This window comes from Pleuronectes platessa, chromosome 16 (genome assembly GCF_947347685.1).
Source record: "Pleuronectes platessa chromosome 16, fPlePla1.1, whole genome shotgun sequence".
NCBI lineage: Eukaryota > Metazoa > Chordata > Actinopteri > Pleuronectiformes > Pleuronectidae > Pleuronectes > Pleuronectes platessa.
In genome coordinates, this window is record NC_070641.1 from 12821254 (window position 1) to 12840962 (window position 19709).

The 19709-nt window shown below is 39.9% G+C and overlaps 3 protein-coding genes across 5 annotated transcripts; 1 reads left to right on the forward strand and 2 right to left on the reverse strand.

Annotated features, from left to right (window-relative positions):
- Nucleotides 1-2638: 2638 nt before the first annotated feature.
- mpg (N-methylpurine DNA glycosylase) lies at nucleotides 2639-5178 on the forward strand. The gene is made up of 3 exons (XM_053444124.1): nucleotides 2639-2972; nucleotides 4033-4237; nucleotides 4490-5178. Exons 1-3 carry the CDS (start codon nucleotides 2784-2786, stop codon nucleotides 4939-4941), a joined length of 846 nt encoding a protein of 281 aa, XP_053300099.1. The 5' UTR covers nucleotides 2639-2783; the 3' UTR covers nucleotides 4942-5178.
- Nucleotides 5179-5453: 275 nt separating this feature from the next.
- On the reverse strand, nucleotides 5454-15163 carry nprl3 (NPR3-like, GATOR1 complex subunit). Of its 3 annotated transcripts, none has more exons than XM_053444122.1 (14): nucleotides 14748-15163; nucleotides 14049-14118; nucleotides 13149-13187; nucleotides 12240-12372; nucleotides 11207-11281; nucleotides 9925-10078; nucleotides 9652-9730; nucleotides 9196-9333; nucleotides 8188-8344; nucleotides 7672-7778; nucleotides 7297-7426; nucleotides 6544-6733; nucleotides 6259-6451; nucleotides 5454-5827 (listed from the first exon to the last, which is right to left on the reverse strand). In XM_053444122.1, the coding sequence occupies exons 1-14, from the start codon at nucleotides 14941-14943 to the stop codon at nucleotides 5662-5664; spliced, it is 1827 nt and encodes a 608-aa protein (XP_053300097.1). In that variant the 5' UTR covers nucleotides 14944-15163; the 3' UTR covers nucleotides 5454-5661. The 3 variants fall into 3 exon arrangements, with proteins under 3 accessions (XP_053300097.1, XP_053300096.1, XP_053300098.1); XM_053444121.1 differs by having other exon boundaries at nucleotides 9652-9733; XM_053444123.1 differs by lacking the exon at nucleotides 13149-13187 and having other exon boundaries at nucleotides 9652-9733.
- A 1697-nt stretch (nucleotides 15164-16860) lies between these two features.
- Nucleotides 16861-17721, reverse strand: LOC128459091 (serine/threonine-protein kinase pim-2; the record flags this gene model as incomplete). The annotated part of the gene is made up of 1 exon (XM_053444202.1): nucleotides 16861-17721. A coding segment is annotated over one exon (861 nt), but the record flags the coding sequence as incomplete, so codon positions are not given.
- Between the last annotated feature and the right edge of the window lie 1988 nt (nucleotides 17722-19709).

The window sequence follows — 19709 nt, forward strand, 5'->3', positions numbered from 1 at the left end:
GGCTCAGTCATGCCAGTCCAGTTCTTTGTGTCCATAATTACAGCACCACATTTCTCATGTGTTTCCATTAGAGTTTTGCAATTTGTGACATCACAAAAGGAGGTGATAACATATAGCGCAGAATATGTGCAATGAGACCTGGTAACTAGCTAAGCAAATATTAGGACTAGGAATTTTTATGGAACTTTTTATGTCGATGCAGTGTATCAGCTTACTCGCGGCCCAAGGACGTGTGCCCTTCACCTGTTCCTGCAATGACACACACGCACAAATGCGCAAATGCACACACGCACATGCACACACGCACACGCTTAAATGCACACATGCACTTGCACACACGCTCAAATGCACACATGCACATGCACATGCACATATACACATACCGCCTCATGAGTATCTGGCATCTCTCCAATGATTCGACCCCATGCAGGCGGGGAGGCCTCTGTGAGGGGGAATATTTTTAGTAATATTTCTGTCTAAGCTTTTATATTTTCTTTCTGACTCATTGAACACAAGACAGAATATGAAAAACATAAGACGTTTACAGAAATACAGAAATACAAAAATACCGAGCACAATATTTAGTATAACACTTATATAAGCATAGTATATAGAGTATGAAAACTGCAAAATGTATGTACTTTATCACTTATGCATGCAATACGATGTAACATTGATTTACAAATAAATTTGTATATAATTGTTGAAACAAAAACATTTCTAAAACAATAATTCCATGCAACCCTCAAACCATGCTCTTATTTACTCCTGTGGACCCTCATGTAGGCAGGGCATGTGATGTGCTCTGCAAACATGAAAAACATATGAGTTCCATCTGTCTGCAACTCTTTTTGTCTGTAAAATGAATCAAATCATGAATCTTGTTTCAGATTATTACAGACAAAAAAGTGGCAAAACCCCGACACAGCTGCAGAAGAAGACTCCCAGTCAGCCACAGGGATGTATTTGAAATCATGCTGCAGCTGCAAAAAGCTCCGGACGATCTGGGGAGGAGTACTTAGTCCAACAGGCAGAAAAACAAGGCTGCTGAACATCACAACAAGAGAGGGCCTGGGCTTTGAAAAGAGGGAGCATTGTGAATTCAAGAGTAAAAGCTGCAGCGGGAACAGACAGACCATCAAGCTTTAAATTCAGGTCAAAACATGTGGATAAGGATCTGAAGCCCCTTTACAGTATCAACAGTGACAAACACATTCGGATAAGAGACACAATTCTAATCCTAAACTTCAATGGCTCCAACTGCAGCTACAGGATACTCTGCAGGATCTCCGAAGGAAAAGTTTGCATTATCTTTACCTAATTGACAGTGAAACGCATAAAAAACACAAAGCAATATTAGGCTATAATGTTTTACAAAACATTCATCTGCAGTCCCCTTTTTTCTTTAACCCGATCAAGTTTAGCTTTTTTTTTTTCAACAAGACATCTCAAACACCTATTTTTCGTTTTCATCAATTACTATAGTACAAGTAATCCAATCAATTTCAAACACTTATCGCTATTAATTCATCCTCATTTACTCATTCATCTATTGGTCTTCGCATCCATTCTCATAACAATCACTGCAGTCCCGAGCTCTAAGGTCAGAGTTCCTCCGAGTAACAGCTCAGCAAACTTTTACTTCCGCTCATGAAATAATAGTGGGTGGCACGGCCATGCCACATACTCTGGGTCTTCCAGAGAGCCACATGGACTCACGGTGCCTGGGGCCAAGCTGGCGCCATCCACTTCCTGGGCACAGGCAGGCATGAGCAAACCAGCTCTATATATAACTTCTTATAAGAGGGCACTGTTTTCAAATGAGGCTGAGAAGATAAGACAGCGGCAGGAAAAGGTCGCTGTTTGGAAGGTAACACTTATCAGAATGTGTGGCTGTGAAGAGCAGCAGGAGAAAAAACTGGCCTATAGAGACTGATTTGTGAAAGAAAAGAAATTATGTTTATTCAGCCAAATTTATCAGGATATATTTTTGGAATGCCCACATTTAAGGTTGTATACAATAATGAGTAGTTGATATTACATGCAATGTGAATTGATAATGAAATATAAAATATTTCTAAATAAATATCGATACATAAGTAAAACAACAACAATGACTCCACACAAGTCACAAATTATGGGGAAATCGAAATAAATCTTCCCTTTCGCACCCTGGAAACGTGAACAGGGAAAAAACTACAATGTATATATTTTTATTATTGAAAAAATATTTTAGATACTATATATATATATTAGATTAGATATTATTGGAAAATGTACTAAAATATATTGAAAAAGAGTATATTAAAATGAATCAGGTATAAAGTGGAAACAATACATATTTAAATAACAGTTATATAGCCTAAACAAGCATGGGGATAAAAAGATAGAAAGATAGAGCGATCAGAAAGTTAGAAAGAAAAAAGAGAGACCAAAAGAAAGACAGACAGACAGACAGAGAGTTATTGAAGCAGGGGCTCATATGTATAAGAAGAATTGTTAAGTTAGTGATTTGGTGAAATAGGTGTTGTAGATATTCACCAGCTCAAGTGTTACTTCTCCATCGATCGATTATCGAACACCGATTCACATCCTCCAGGAAAAAGGGTGCGTGGCTCCTTTAAGAGATTCAAAACAGTCATTTACTTCCTGTATGCTAGCTCTGGTGCTAACTGCTGTAACACTCTCATACACTATTATCACTAGAAGGTCAACAAACAATAGAAACGTGTTTCTGACTTTACAGAGAGACAGGGTGGTTAACAGTGGGTTTGGATGACGTGATGGCAGGCAAGAAAAGAAAGATGGCGGCGGCAGCAGGTGACCAAGATGTAAATAAACGTGAAAAGCAGACAGGTGAGGAAGAGGAGAAGAGAAGTGGGAGTTTAACTGGGAATGACCTGCAGCTCAGACTGGGAGAGGAGTTCTTCCAGCAGCCTTGTATCAGTCTGGCTAAAGCATTCCTGGGAAAGGTAAGTTACTGGCACCTCCTCTGAAGGGGATCTGATCCTCTGCAGAGGATCATACGATGCACTCTGGAGAATTGGTAGAAGACAGTGGAGCAGGGGCTTCTTTAATGCGTCTGTCAGACCTGTGGATGTAACACAGCTGCTGTCACTGTGGACCATAAACTGAATGTTCTTACAAAACCCAAGGCAACACTAAAATACATCCAGTTCCAGATAAATTACAAGTAATAACTTACTTTTTCTTGCTACTTCCTGCTCCTGTCACACTTTACAACCAGCACTGATTCAACTCAGGTTTAACTTCATTGAGTCGGTGCCATATGTCCAGTGTTGTGCCATTTCAATATTTGTTTGCATTTATTTACATTGTGTATATCCTGTTTATGTATATATTGCAATTTTTCTACTTAAACATTACTTTCTTATTCGTCCTTATCCCCTTGCTGCTGTAACATGTCGAATCCCCTATAGTGGGTCTATTTCATAATTTCAATCAAACGTTTGACCTATAAAATAAAAGGTTGACCAATATAAACATTTTTTGGGGGGCTGATGAGATATGAAGTAAACAATTTCAACTACTGATATTTTGGGCAATATAAAATTACTTAAAAAATTGACATTAATCGTAAGATTTAATTGTCGAATCGTTATGACAAAAAGTGATTGATGTTGATATTTTATAGATAAACTGTAAACTTGATTATAAATAACTTTGTATTCTGTGAAATAAACGTTTACATATTCAGCAAAGAGAAACACAGATCTGTGAAAGCCTCATGTCGGCCAGTACAGGTATTAGCGGCCAACTGATAAATTGGTCAGGCTCTACTTTAAAATGCCAGAGATGCCTGTCTGGTGTAATACAGACATTACAAGCTCCCAAAACCTTTTATCACATCTTTAAATGTCAGGTTTCGTCAGTTCAAAACCCAGAAATCAACAGGGTTTTTTTGTGCCATTTTTTCTAAATAGATGATGATTTGTTCTCAATTAACCTTCTGTGTATTAGCTGATCAATGATGAGTATAAACACAATCTGCCTCATTCCTTATCCCTGCAGGTGCTGGTCCACAGGTGTGCAGATGGCGCTGAGCTGCGAGGGAGAATAGTGGAAACTGAAGCCTACCTGGGTGGAGAGGACCAAGCCTCACACTCAGCGGGAGGCAAACGCACAAAGAGGAACACGGCCATGTTCATGAAGCCAGGCACAATTTATGTGTATCCCATTTATGGCATCCACCTCTGCATGAATGTGTCCAGTGAAGGTAAAAACATTACGCGCCAGAGATACCTGCCACATGTTGTGTTCACTTTGATAGCCATGTCTACTGATGCATGCAAACAGAAAAAAAGTTATAAAACTGTTGTTTTCTCTTCGAAGTGTTTATCATTAGTATGACATTTAACTGATACTGTGTGTATCAAGCTGTGTTTTCTATTGTCGGTGGGTAAAGAGCAAAAGGAAGGAGACGAAGTGGAGCCATGCAGACTTATGCATATTGTTTGGTTTGTCGCAGGGGAGGGTGCTGCCGTGCTGCTGCGCTCCGTCGAGCCCCTACAGGGTCAGTCCGTCATGAGGCGGCTGAGGGAAGCCAGACGCAAAGAGGGCGCCCGACAACTTAAGGACAAAGAGCTCTGCAACGGGCCTTCGAAGCTGTGCCAAGCTCTAGATATACCACGCGGTTTTGACTGTCGAGACCTGGCCTCAGATCCAGAGGTGTGGCTGGAAGGGGACCCCAACACAAGTCCAGCAGAAACTAACAATATAGTAGCGGCACCACGTGTTGGAATCAAGTCCCATGGCGAATGGGCCAAGAAGCCATGGCGGTTTTATCTTCGAGGGCATCCCTGTGTTAGTGTATTGAATAAAGAAGCAGAGAGACAGCCTCAGCCTGGAAATGTAATGAATGATTTAGGTTCCTCAGATGTGCAGCCTGACACAGGACAGAACCATGTCAAAAGGACTTAACAGGATGATTCCTGAAAAATACTCCTCCATCTGTTCCCTTTGTGGACTTCACCATTTAAGTAGAAAACTACAGAATTTTCTCCACTAACTCCATTACATCATCTTGATCTTTAAATTCTTAGTCAAGATGGTAAAATAAAATCCATGATCAGTTCAGATTCTAAATTCAGCTCTGTTACGCATCTGTACTCTCTCTTTCTTCCATCTGTGTTTTTTAATAAAACCTTCATACTTGGACATTGTCTTGTCAGTGGTTTCACAGATGTTTGGAACGCTCTGCTTCCCTCAGAGCAAAAACAGACCGTCTCATGTTTAGAGTCTTCCCTTTCTTGCCGTCTTTCTCTCTCGACCTCTGGGATTCCTGGCCAGAGGTATCTGGAAGTCTGGAATGATGATTACTCTGTGTGCCCGTCTGTGGTCAGTCCAGATGATCGTCACATCTGGGAGAATGGGCGATGAGGTTAAAAACCCACCACCACAACCTTTGAAATACTCACAGTGAACACATGAGGTATTTTCTCTTATGTACAAAATAATTTAATATTGTAAACAAACATTTGGCTCGTAAAGCTAAAACACTTTCTACACCTTGTAAATCTGCACACATTAATGCAATCACTTTGTGTTCTGATTATGAAATCCTGATATTGCTGTGAGCACAGCAGGTTATTAACCGCTCATCTTTTCCAGTGGGTGAGAGCAGATAACGTCTCTGTGCCACTACTCCATGGGTGACTGGAAGATTGAAATAATGGGATCCTCGTGGTTGGTCACCACAAGGACACTGCGGAACTTGTCAAACAGCGTCTTGAGCTGCGAGCGCCTCATGTTCTCATTGTACATAATCTCTTCCAGGTGATGATGCCCCCGGAAATAGTGCAGCAGCCTGAAAGCAGTCAACACAACAGGTGGAGGAGTGGGTCATTCTTCTGGATCATTACCGGGAATAAATCAACCATGAGACAAGACTTTCACAACTCTGATAAAATATGTTTTACTGTGCAGGACACAGATTCCCTGATTGTTGCTTCCTGCTAATCTTACCTTCAAAATCCTATCAGCTAACAGCTGGTTAGTTATGTTCTCAAGTTAATGCAAATAAAATAACTTATTTTCCAAATTATTACACAAATATCTTATTTAATAAAGACATAGAACCGAGTCATTGAATTTCTCACTGGTCTTCCTTAAGAATATATACCATCTGTTCATGGCACTGCCATAAAGCAAAGAGCAAAGGAAAGACTAGAAACATTTGATACAAAAGTTTAAAAAAAAGATATTTGATATATGTATATTAGAGGCAGGTTTGGTTACCTGGCAAACATCCGCAGATCCTCTGGATTTTGTGCTGCAGGGATGTTAAGTATAACCTGCCTCTCATGCTCTGACAGGCTGGCGAGCAGCGTCTCCGTCATCCTTTTATTTAGTGGAGAGTCTCCACCAGGCAGCAGCTCGGCACTGGAGTTGTCCATACTGGGACTGGTGAGGGTCATATCATCGCTGCTGGCTACAGACACAGAACAGACACATGGTCAAAGATTATGTACCGGATACACCTGTTTGAACAGAGGCAGATTTGTGTGCTGAAAGAGAACATACTTGGGGAACCGAAGCTGAGAGCACTAGGGGTACTGAGACTTCGGCCTCCTACTCTGGCGGCCAGCGGAGGATCTTCTTCCCTCAGCCCAGGCTCGTCCTCGTTGGGCGCTACCAGAAGGCAAACATAAGTGTGCAGCTGGATCATCAGGCGGCGCTGAAGCATCCACACCACCATTTGAATCAGCTGGGCCTGGTCAAGGGCAGAGCAGCGAACATTACGAGTCAAGCATGGCCATTATAAGTGGAGTAGAGGACAAACACGGAACAAGTGAGGCTTAACACGCTCATGTTCCCAACAGGGTCTAAGATGTTTTAACTCAGTCGTGGGGAACACAAAAGCTCAAAATAGAGGCACAAGAAATAACCACGGTCTGATCTTGTTCTCATAAAAAATGGAGGCTGCAGACGCTGTAGCTGATGTGCCTTTGCCATTTATAATTCATCCCTGATGCTCATACTGCTGACGGGCCTGTCCTTACAAGACACCATCTAGATATATATTATTAGCACTGTAAATACCATGAATTCACTGAAAACTAATGTCATTTGTTTGTTCTTAATTTGTACAATAATCTGTTTTTGTTCTAGTAGATTATTCTTAAATATGAATTATTTCATAACACATAAGAAAAAACAGAGGACAAAGTAAAAGCCAAGGAGGTTGTCTCACTCGTTCACACACAGTCCTTTGTAATATAAATGTTCTATGTTATATAGTTTTGCATAGTATTTCATCCGCAGCAATAATCCTACCTCCTGTGCAGGAGCATCCAGGGGGTTTCGGAACTCAGCCAGTGAGACAGGTAGTGAGAACTTGGCTAACATGGTTGGAAGATCATGACCAGGAAACTGCTGAGCAAAGTGCTGAGCCAGCCTTGAGTATCTGTCCAGGGAGAGACAGGACATGTTACTCCACATCACAAAGCTTGACCATTAACACAACAATTTTGAATAAATCTTCCATAGTGTTGTAAAGGAAAGTCTATTTTATAGAGTTCTAGTTATTTACTAACTCATGCTGTAGAGCCAGCTAGGTGGGTGTACAGAAATATGATGTATTATTATTACGTCATTAGTTGTGCAGTAACCAGTCGAGCCGACTGGTAAACACATATGAGAGACACTCACAGGCAGATGTTGGCATGAGGAGACAGCATGTACACGTTGTTCTCGCACAGTGGGTAGATGATGATTGCTTTGCCCCAGTAAACCAAGTGCGCTGCGATTTGAAATATCTGAGTGGGAAATATTTTGCAAATACAATCAATGAAGTTAAATAACAGCAACTAAACATCAGCATCTAAACCCTAAAAATGTGTTGAAGGAAAATAAGAAAACATTTATCTTGAGACTATAAACAGGAACTGAATTTATATACATTGGCCACTAGATGGCGGTAAGACGCCATCCAAAGAGTAACCTCCTTTACTAGTATAGTGTTTATAAGATCTCAGACTAGTACTACATTCATGAATTTTTTTTTAAGGATTTGCATAAACATGTTTTGAAATACAATACTATCACTGAATTGTTTATTTGTGATCACTGAATGAGCACAGTCATTATATGCTGTTATGAATATTTTTTAAAGACGTGTGTATTGGAAAGAGCAGCAATGGTGCACTTGGTGAGGCTGGTCTGCACCTGGAGTAATGCCAGGTCAGTGTCCTGGGCGAGCTGCTGCAGGTTTTTCACAGCTGAGCAGGTCTTGATGAGTCGCACCATTGCAGGCGAGCAGTCCAGAGGGAGCTGACTCAGTAGAGCCTTCTCACTTTCCAGTAGCAACAGAGCATGATACGGTCTGGAGGATCAAACAACATACCACGCAGTAGAAATCAGCTTTAGGTCCAGTCAATGAACAGAACAACTAAGTATATTCCAGAGCACAACCTGACCAATATGATGAAATAAAAATGACCTTTGCATATTTTTCCCAGCTGCAAAATATAGGAATGAAAATGAGAAGCAGATGGTGACCACACCACTACTGTAGTAATGATGAAGAAACAATAGGTGGCAGTATGGACCCACAGAAAATGTGGCTTTCCCCAGACACTAAAATATAAAGTCAGGATTAACAGTGTATCCAATAACACAAATTCAGAATTATAATAATCTTGTTAAATGTGATGGTGACGTATAGGGTCTGTTACAGTCATGAGATTATTACTTCTTATTATAACTGAATATTTTCTTTAACCAGCTCAACTTCAGATAATCAACCTGTCACATTCTAAGATGACTCATTTTAATGACTTGCAGCCGAGTCAGATTAGAAATGAAAACTAAGGTTCTGCATTTATGGGCAGGAAGGGAGTGAAGAAAACAACAACTATGTTAGACATTTCCTACACAGTCAAATGAAATGTAAAAGGTTAAAAGGAACCTCATTTAAATATTACATTAGGACATGTGATAAGACTTGTGATGTGTTTATGCTGTGAGAAGAGGGCTGCTGGGTGGAGTATCTGTGGTTGTTTGTGAAAAGCCATTTTTTCTATAATAGTTTGCTGACTGAGGGGCTCCCAGAGGTTTTTTTTTAAAGCTTCAACTCGGAGTGTCAAAACATTCCCTATATGATTTGGTGTAAGCAAGCTAGTCTTCTCCTGTTCAAATATGATTATGTACAAAGAAAGACGTACTGTAACACACCTTATGGCCTTAAGGCTGCACTCTAATGCCTCTGGGGGTATGTGGTTGCCACCAATCCTGTGGATCTTGTGGGGTAAACAGAAACTCACCTCCAGCCAGTTGTTAATATGTAGTCGCACAACACCAGTTGTACAAAGGCTGAAAAAATTTTAATATCATCATTAGTATTAACATAAGATGACAACGTTTTTTTTAGCTGAATAAATGTAAAAAAAATAATATATATATATATACAAATGAATAAATAGACATATAATATCATAACTTTCTGGCAAATTCCAATCGTGTAATTGTTAAATCAAAATTTCAGTGAACAAACATCAGTTTCTGGACAGATATTGCAAATAAAGGCTAAACCTAAATATCAGAAATATCAGAGCTATGTGGACATTATATACTGTGAATGGGAAGAAAAGAACAAAACAAACCAATAAAACAATGAGTCTAATCACACACCTGTCATATGCCTCCTTAAGGTCCCTGGCTAGTTTACATTTAGGAAGAATTTGTCTGAATGGGGACTGGGGGCTTCCATCTGCTGTCGTCAAAGAAAAGAAAAACAGGGATCTTGTGTGATTTTTTTGTTAATGAGCGTCTAAACTGAAGTGATTAAACAATAACGCATCACAATACAGTTGAAATCCTGACAAGCTGCTTTGTTCTATAATAAAAAAAGACACTGCAGTGAATTTGCCATCAGGTCTGTGGTGTGAGGAGTGTGCGTCTCACTCTCAGTCGTGGTAGTGATCTCATCCTGGACGGCCAGCATCAGTTTGGCCTCTCTGGTCAGGTACTGGCAGCGCCGCTCCTCGTGCTGCAGAGCGATGGCGATGCGGCGCGACAGGTTGTGCATGCAGCTGATGACGGAGGGATCGGCGTTCGCCTGCGGAGGCCAAAGACAAGAGGGAGCAAATACAAAAACACGTTGTTAGAACTGAAGTCAGTGCTTACACATTATACTACATTTACAACACCAGTGTTTTTATATGTAGTTCAACATTTCAAGTCAATAATTGACAGACCTTCATGTGACATTAAAGATCTTAGCATGTAGCGTGCTAAATAAAACGGCATGAAAAGTGTTATTAATTCGTCATTTTTATGACATAAAACGTTAATACTGCTAACAGTATAATGTTGAAATTATGTTTATTTTCGTTTTGGGGTCATCTCTGTTATATTTCTGTAGTTTAGTAGTGGTTTTTAATTGCACTGCATTATACTGAGAGAAGTTTAAAATAATCTGTCCTCCTCTGGAATGTAAATAAAGACAAAACCAATGTGAGACATTAACAAATTAATCTCTTTGCATTGTTAAATATCTCTGGTGGTACTCTTTGTGTAATAGAATGACAAAAAAAATAATAAACAAGCAGATTGACATAAAATAACCTGCTGGTGTACAATTTGAACTGTGGAGTCAATCAAAACTGAATAGTCATATCTTCTTCAAACACGTATATTACTGTATATATACAATATACAATAACGACCCACACTGTGAAAACACTGAATGACACTGTATTTTTTCTGGAAAGTGCCAGGGTTCTACCACCTCAGTAACTAGGCAGATATCACTGACAAAACATGAGTAAGCATTCCCCCCCCCCCCCCCCCCCCCTCAGCTTTACTGACACTTTCAAGATACAGTGACTCAGCATGGGCAGGAACCGGCGGCGCCTTGAAGGCCAGCATGATTAAGCATAGTACCTCGGCCCTGCCGCCCTCGGGGTTCCAGTGTTCTCACAGATAGAGTATAGTGGAATATTATCACTCATTCACACACCACACAGAATAACAGAACACAACATGTGTGTCCCACCCACACTCAGCTGACTTTATCGTGCCAACATTAAATTTATAAGTGTCAAATTAGGTTGTAATATTAGAATATAAAAATGTATACTCATTTATATTAACTGATAGCTCATGGCACCAAACACACAAGCAGTCAACATGTCACTATGATCTCAACAATTAACAATGCAAATATGAAGAACTCTTTTCATACCCTGAGTGCAAACACCACATTAAACAAGATCATCGTGGGCATCTCTCTCTTTGGGGAAGGATCTGTTTTAGAAACCTACATTGAAAGAAGAACAATTTTTAAATGACGCATAATTTAAACAAGGTTTACAATAATATCAGCAAAATACAAATAAGACAAGTCAGTTTATTAGGTAATTAAACAATTGAAATGTAATACAGACCAGAAATAAATCCTGCTTAATGAAGGTTATAATGTTTTTGTTATTTTACTTAAACTATTTTTAATTCAACTGTATAGTCTTTTTGAAGGACACAGTTCAAGGTGCTGTTGAACTGTATTATCTTTTTGCAGAGAGATTTTCTGATATTTCCTCTGTGGGACAAAACAAAACCTGTGCAATGCAGTTTAATAACAATTAAGTTAAAACAACATCTCTCTCAACTTTCTCAAAATAATCTGAATTGGTGTAAACTATAACCTTGATGATGGTAGGATTTATTGCAGGCCGGCTGTATTAGATTGCATTAGTTGCATTAGCAGAAGGCCAATCATACATTTGGAATAAAAGCTGCACGAGTACAATGATATGCAGCAGAGGACAAATATCCAGCAATAAATCAACCGAGTTTGTGATTGATGAAAAGTTTTTTTGTTGAGACCGTGTCACACAAGTGTTTACCAAACTGACTTTGTAAATAAACTACATGGTTTAACATGTTCTTATCATTTTCTTTATTTTCTATATCTACTGTGAAATGTCCTTTATCTGTCCCACACAGTCAGTGAATCCTCAGACCAAGAAGGAACTGTCAGTAGGGGGCCCTGCTGAGGTCAAGACGCATCTGCCAAAATTCAAAGCTGACATATACTTTGTGGATCAATTACGAATGACCTCAAAGCTTCATCAAAGCCAAATGGCAAGACGCATAAACATTATGATGATATTCCATCTAGGAAATTTCAAGAAAATGCATGGACATTCAGTGCATGCCTAAAAGCAGCCTTACAGACAGTTTACCACATATTTTCTTGAGGCCTCATTTATCCCTACCTGAATGATGGGTGGATGCTGGAGGAGAGTCGGGTGACCCACAAACCGAACATTGTCTATCTTCAGTTCAAACTTCTTTCCACAAATGTCGGATTTGGTGGCCAGGATGGTGGCGAGGATGATGTCAGAGAACCTTAGAGAAGGACGATCAGGTTCGATGAGAAAGTGCTCAGGGTGGGGAGAGAGGTTAGAGCTCAGAGACAGCTGGGACGATTGAGAAAGTGTAAATTAGCTCAGTTTGTTTACATGTTTCACAGTCCTGTCTACGAGAGGGGTTGCATTAATCAGATGCATCTGCCTGTAATATAATTCCACAGTTAAGAGTATAAATTAAAAAAGCTTGTGTGGCTACTGGAGAGGAGAAAAGAAGAAGAGCTCTCCTGGCGGAAAAAGTGAAGTCACTGTATGATTATAGAACGTGAAAGACTCATGCTGGTTTGACTCAAGTAACTCATGCTGCGATCAAAGGGATGAAAATCAAGCCGGAGACTTTCAGTATAAAATTGTAACTCATTAAAGACTTACCTCTCTAACACAATTTGAGAATAACGTTTTGTAGTTTGATTTGGATTTTGTTTCGAAATGCTAGACTAAATTGTATTAATATAAATTACAACTTAAGTTATAATTATTTTTAATGTAATTATTGTGATGTAAAATGTATATATATATATTTATTTATTCTTCTGTTCAAAAAGGCACACGGTACAGAGGAAAGCAACACTGAAAACCCAATTAACCAAACACTGATTCACTGGATCTGCTACAGACTATTTACAGGGATTTTTTTTATATAAAATTAGGGTTGGGGATCCATATAGGACACAAATTAGGAAAGAAGGGGGTAAAAAAAAAAAGACAGGGGTGATCTAAGCGAAGGATAGGTGGTTTAGAATGATTTGGTCTTACCCTGCTACCAACTGTTCGTCAGTTAGTGGAGATTGTTCCCTGAAATGGGAATTGGGCCATAAAAAAGAAGAAAAAAGCAAACAAAAGGGAAAATGCAACAAACAATTGGGCTGGATGCATAAAATGGACATTAAAAACAATCCGAACAAACATGTGATACCGCGATGTCAGAACGCAGCGTGCATGTCGATTCAAGCGTTTATATCATTTTGGCTGACTAACCTCTATCTTTATATGAACATGTAAACGTAAATGCCAAACTGTCATGATAAAATATTTTAACGTGACTCAACCTGCTGGAGTACCCAAGCCTGTTTGAAGGGAAGTCAGTGGGGAAAAAATACATTTGAGGGTGTTGTGCCAGAGTTTATCAGATAACGCCTCGCGGGCTGAAGTCTTGAAAGTCTAAAAGAGGTTAAATGCTCACTTGGGGCTAGACATGTTCCAATACCATTTTCTCCTTCACAATACCTGGACTTTGCATGTTGGCTGATGCTGATCCGATACCAGTGCTTTAAAAAAAAAAAACTTCTTATATAACGTTTTTTAGCCCTGTATTGTAGTGATCATTAATATCATTGTTGTACGGTCTGGCTCAGGTTAAACCTTAAGTGTTAAATGCAGTGAGTTGATATATCTTTAAAGTGACACCACGGGTACAAGACCAACGAGAGATTCAACCCCATGTAGAATCTCTCGATTCAACCCCATGAGCTAAATTGACCCTTGGGCCAGTCCCTCAATTCTTCTTGAATAAAAAAAAGAGTTTCTTTGGGGAGCGGTAGCAAAAGGAAGAAAACATATTAGAGTAAGAGAGTCATGTGGATCTCAGAAGGGGCTGCAGTCAGTTTTATTATTACTATAAATCTGTTAATATTAGATTAGATAGAATAAAGTTACCTTGAGTCACCATCCTGATCTTCAAGAATATCCCCAGTTGTGTTCTGTGCATATGGACTCCGCTGTTTAGCTTGTGGACAGAAATAACAGTGTTAGTTAACATGTTTATTGCAGTTGGAGAAATAACAGCGTGAATGTTTCAGAGAACTCTCATGTTAAACTCATTGCTCTTATGGTATGAGATATCATTGCCTTTTCCAATGTGGTACAAGGGTTTGACAATCAACATTATAAGTTATAAATCTAAGTTATCTTGTGATGCCACGTGACATCACTGTCAGATCTCCGTTGGTTGTCCACTTGTGTAACAGCTGGATGTGTTTTACATGGTGTGGACAAAATAACAAAATCAAAGTCATATTAATTGTTTATCATTGTTTATTCAAACAATACTGTCCCACGCCTCTTCTCTGTCAAACGGTTCCACCGGCACTGAGACAGTCTAAATACACACAAGAACGTGGAGGAACTATTGATCTGATTGAGTTTTCTTCGAGTCAATAATAAGTGTGACCACTCTGCCTGAATCTCTTCATGGTATAAAGACAAAACTCATTGCTGAGTAGTTGAATTACACTGGATAAGACTGTGAAGTGTAACTATAACCAGGTCCAGGTCTTGTACACGTGTGAGTGACTGAGAGAAACCCTTTCAGGTATTGGACAGCCTGTGCTTCATGCTAATGCTTTGCCCTCCTACCTGGGAGAGATGACGGACACTCCGCCGCTCTCTGGAAAGGGTACCGGAAGAGGAGCTTGTTCCCTCGGCTGCCGGAGCTCACCAGTATGACGCTGATGGGGCTGGTTTTATCGCCAGTTTTGTACACGCTGTTTGGCGACCGGCTGTACATAGATTTTCGGTCATCTGGTAAACCGCCCGATGGGTTTAGCATCATGTTAGCATCCTAGCTAACTTTGCGTTAGCCTAACTACACAAAACAAAGTCAGCAGCGAACAGTGAACTTCAACAAACTAACAAGTAGAGCTTGTAATAATGTTCAGCTCACACAGACACCTGTCATGGATACTAAACTACAACTGGTTCTACTTTAGGGCCGAGCTATAAAGTCTTAGCGTTCATCACTGTGATCCTCAAGTTGTTGTGTGTCACTTCGAAAAGTGGTCGAGTGGAACAGGAAATAGCGGCTATAACGTTCCTGGCCCCAGCTTGCTTGCTTTCTGTGAATATATAAAACCGTAAGACCATAATAATAAAATTAAACTGTGTGACACATGGAACAAACACAGCAGTGCATGTTGAACTGACAACCTTCATAGATAAAGGGAAATCGACAGCCACTACCAGCAGAAACCCATGGCTGTTTACATGAGCTGTATTTCAAACTGAAAGGCTGCTGTGAACTTCTGAAGCAGTAATAGAATCAGTTCAAAAAGTATTAAGGCTTTCACAAATTTTCAAATCATATCAAAATGAAAACATGTCTTACATGTTTTTGTAAATTTATAAAAATATCAGTATCTATTATTTAGAAAAGTATTCAGATCTTTAATCCAGTCCTGTGCAGCAGCTCCATTGGCAGCAGTCACAGTTTGAGTCTTCCTGGGTGAGTCTCTACAGGGGGGCAGCGTCGTGTGAGGGTCTCAGGTCCTTAGTAGTGATAATAGGATCTGAAGAAAACATGAAGTCTTCGCTGTCTCGTACCTGTTGCCAGTGCAGTCGTGTTCTTCAGACGTGGTTTGGTTATATGAATCAAAGTGGCTCCGGGGGGAAAATGGCCAAAGGGATCTTTTTTCCCCAGACTTCTCTTCTTATTACATTACATCTAAATGTCAGATCCAGTCCGTGAAGTAAAGCTTTTGCATTAGCTCTTAAAATGGAAATTTGTATGTTAAACTAAAACTCTACTAATAGATGAACTATGAGACAATGCACAGACAATTAAAGGGCACTCTGCTCCAACTTTATGTTTATAAAACACCCAGATTGAAAGAGACACAGATGTAGGTCATCCATTTGTGTGGTTTGGTATTTTATGGCTATTTTGCATTTTTGTGTCGTCATTTTTCATCTTTGTGGTTGTTCGTTGTCATTTGCTTGTCTTTATAGTTTTTTGTGTCTCTTTGTGATTGCGATGCATCATTTTGTAGTGGAGCTCGACCTCTATGGAATTAAGGCGGGGGGGGGGGATGATTCCTAAAGTGTCTTTATAAAAACCTTATGACAAATGATTGTAATTGAGGCTTCAACTTTTAAAGTTTAATCAGAAATCTTTATTGTGAATAATACACAGAGAATCACATGTACAAGACTTTTGTTTTCTGTAAAATATACACACATAAATTCACGTCTTTTCTGCGTTCTGGGGGTCAAAGGTCATTTTGACCTCACAAAACACTTTATGCCAAAAACTTGAAATTTCAGACACTAATCACACAAAACATTCTCACACAATCTGTGATTTAACATTTGACCCTTATTTTGCTGTTTAAAAACAACAGTAGCTCTAAACGCTGACGTTGGTTCTACTCAGAACTTCTGTAGCTGCTTTCAAACATGCACCGAACTCCAGATAATATCCGCACATTGTCCGGAGGGGCTGTTTGTGAGATCTTAAACTTGTGGTTCTGGTTTAGCCGATTCAGCTTTACTGGGTTATTATGATCATCTCCTTCAGCGCCTGTCGGAGAGCATTCCTGCCACACGGCTAATCTAAAGGTTTGGAGTTTAGATGCGCGAGAGTTTGCATCAAATATATTATTTCAGGGTGCAGGAGATGCTTGTCCCACTGATCAATACTCAACGATGATGCTGAATGCTGGCCGTGGAAGGGATCGGGGACGGGAGATGCAGTTCATCTCAGCCATGGGTGATGCTGGAGCTCTGTCAGGGTGGAGCGCAGCGCGGGGTCTTTCCTCAAACACAGTTGAAGGAAATCTTTGCAGTTTTCGGACGGTTTAGAGGGCATTTTCAGTTTCCTTTGGAGAAAGTCTTGGGTAGAAAAGTTTACTTTCTGGAGTATTTCAAAGAGGACAGTCCCAAGCTGCCACACTGTGGTTGGACCAGGCGTGTAGCAAGATTGGAAGTACCACTCTGGAGGTTTGTATGCTTCGGTGCCACTGAATAAGGTGAATATTGTGTCTTTTTCCACAATTTTACTCATACCAAAGTCAATGAGGCGAACCTCTGGGAACATAGATCCTGTATCAATTAAGATATTCTCGAGTTTTATGTCGCGGTGAAATATTTGCCTCTTCTCCAGTCCAATAGCAGCATCCACCAGCTGTCTCATCAGGATTTTGGCCTTCCACTCCGGTACAGTCCCATGGTCATTTGTGTAATTGTGAAGGTCCTTGCAATGGAATGGTCTCTCCATCACCAGTATCAACTCGTTGCCCAGGTCATACCAGTCCAGTAATTCTATTGGTGCAGACATCCCCTCAGAGTCATTTTTTTCGGCTGCCAGTTTCGTCATTATGGCCACCTCTGTGGGGAGCTCCTTCCCATTTAAGCACACTGGTTTGAGGAGACTTTTATCCTCTACGTGTTTGATGGCAACTGGCCGCCAGTCTGCTTTGCGGTAGCCAGCAAACACGCATCCGAAACCTCCTTTGCCAATTTGATCCAGCTGCCAGTATTGGGCCACAAAGTTAGCTCTTTGGCGGTTTATTGAGACCCTCCTCCTGTTCTTTACTTTTCTCGCTCTAATAGCTTTCTTCCTTCTTTCTCTCACTTCAGCTGAGGAACACAAAAACAAGAAACATCAGCTTGTTGTCAGCGAAAGGCACAAATATGAGTCATTCAATGGAAATAATTTTTCTGTGCCTCCTAAAATGACACCAGTCTTTTGTTACCTTGGTTCATACATTTGAAACCATAAATTCACTTTCTTTTCAAGAGTGAGAGAAAAGAAACAATCCCAAGGAACACTATCTGCAGTGGGTTCATTGGATATCCCACTCAAAGGACTGGTTTGGCAATGGATGTTGCTCTTAAATTTTTCAATGTAATTTCTCAGTGTTTTGAGCATCACAGATGAAATCTCATTCACCTCCATTACACTAAGGCCAATGTAAAAAGATTTTGGACAGATATCTCAGAACCCAAACAAATAAAACCAGAACTTTCTCCACTAAAATACACTACTAACTGAAGTCTATTTAGACGTATACCAATACTCCAGTTTCTCTGCAATTGTTAGTCAACTTTCTAACCCTTATGTAAACGATGAAACATTCTCAACTGTAGTTTCATATCATGAACTTACCTTTAGTAGGGGCAACGTCCACCAAGCAGGAGGCAGACTCCTTGTCAGCTTCTCTCTTTGTCTTTCCTGCTTGTCCGTCATTATTTTTGCTGACCTTCCTTTTCCTTGTCTTAACACTGCAATCCTTCAGATCGGGTCCATCAGCCTCAGAACTGGCCTTCATTTCTGTCTGGAGTGTGTGAGGGGTCTCACTGGGATCCATCTCTTTCAAGTTACTGGTCATTACGATGGTTTTAAAGTTGTTATTGACAGTAAATATGAATATTAATCCAATACTTTCCACAGAGACTTTCCAGTCGGTCTGAGAATCTTCAAAGCCAAATGAATGACCTCAGACACAGTATTTATCTTCTCTTTTGTCTTTGATCATAAGGTGACTATGATGACTTTGATGTTGGTTGCCACGCCAATAACCCAAACAAAATTTGTCGTTGAAGTGTTGTAAGGTTTAACAATAAAATATATTTTTGTTTTATTTGAACAAGTCTGGGTTATCCACTGAAAGTGATGATGCTACACAATTTGAATAATACACGCAAATAATAATACAATTCTTCATATTCGCTATTTTTTCATACTAGACTTTCACTCCTATTAAAATAACTAGCCTCCCTATAGTAAGTGTAGAAAACATACAGCATTTATATTTGATCACAATTAAGATTTAAATATATTCATTTAAAATGATTAAAAATCACAGAGAAATTACATAAATTTAGTTTCTAGAGTCACATATTTCTGAATACTAACCCTTACACTACAGGGCATGTACTCTGTGGTAATCTATAGTAAATGTAATTCAATATATGGGGTTTGTGTTTCTAAGAAATTGGCTGCTGAGTGGTTAACGGGCCGAGGCCATTACAGAAGGAGAACAAATGGAACTGCAGTGGGATTGTGGTACTACAGACTGTTTGTGTAGTATTGTTGTGGTGCGACAAAGAAAGTATGAACGCTAAGTCCAAACTTAGCAGAAATCCCAATGAAGCTGCCTTTAGTGATAATAATTATTCAACCAAATCCGCCTTCCGCTCTGGAAACCTGTAAAATGTGTGGGAGCTTTATTTGGCGCAGGTGGCTGGGTTTCTGTTGAAAGTGAGTGCCAAACGACGAATGAAATAAAGTTTAACAAAGACGAGAGAACCCGTGGCGGCAGGTGAACCCCACGCAGCGTTCCTCCACCACCAGTTCACATTCCCGACAGCGGATTCAGACACCTGGGAAAACCATATTAATACTTTTTATTCTGGGAAGCGGCAGTTAATCATTCATAGTCACATCGTATTCAGATGAATGAAAGCAGTCACTGGGGGATTTAGGGCTTTGGATTCACTATTATACAAAATATTGACAGCGTCCCAGTGCAAAGGCCTCTCAGCTTCTGACGTTACCTTTAAATGATAAAGCCTTCTGTTTATAATATAAAGATGTTTACA

Excerpts from the sequence above, each read along its gene's own strand:
- mpg (XM_053444124.1), top strand. The coding sequence starts at position 2,784 with ATGGCAGGCAAGAAAAGAAAGATGGCGGCGGCAGCAGGTGACCAAGAT. Across the intron at positions 2,973-4,032 it reads CTAAAGCATTCCTGGGAAAG|GTGCTGGTCCACAGGTGTGC; the intron begins GTAAGTTACTGG and ends TTATCCCTGCAG. Across the intron at positions 4,238-4,489 it reads CATGAATGTGTCCAGTGAAG|GGGAGGGTGCTGCCGTGCTG; the intron begins GTAAAAACATTA and ends GGTTTGTCGCAG.
- nprl3 (XM_053444121.1), bottom strand. The coding sequence starts at position 14,943 with ATGATGCTAAACCCATCGGGCGGTTTACCAGATGACCGAAAATCTATG. Across the intron at positions 11,282-12,239 it reads AGCATCCACCCATCATTCAG|GTTTCTAAAACAGATCCTTC; the intron begins GTAGGGATAAAT and ends CTTTCAATGTAG. Across the intron at positions 6,452-6,543 it reads TCTCAGCTTCGGTTCCCCAA|CCAGCAGCGATGATATGACC; the intron begins GTATGTTCTCTT and ends CTGTGTCTGTAG.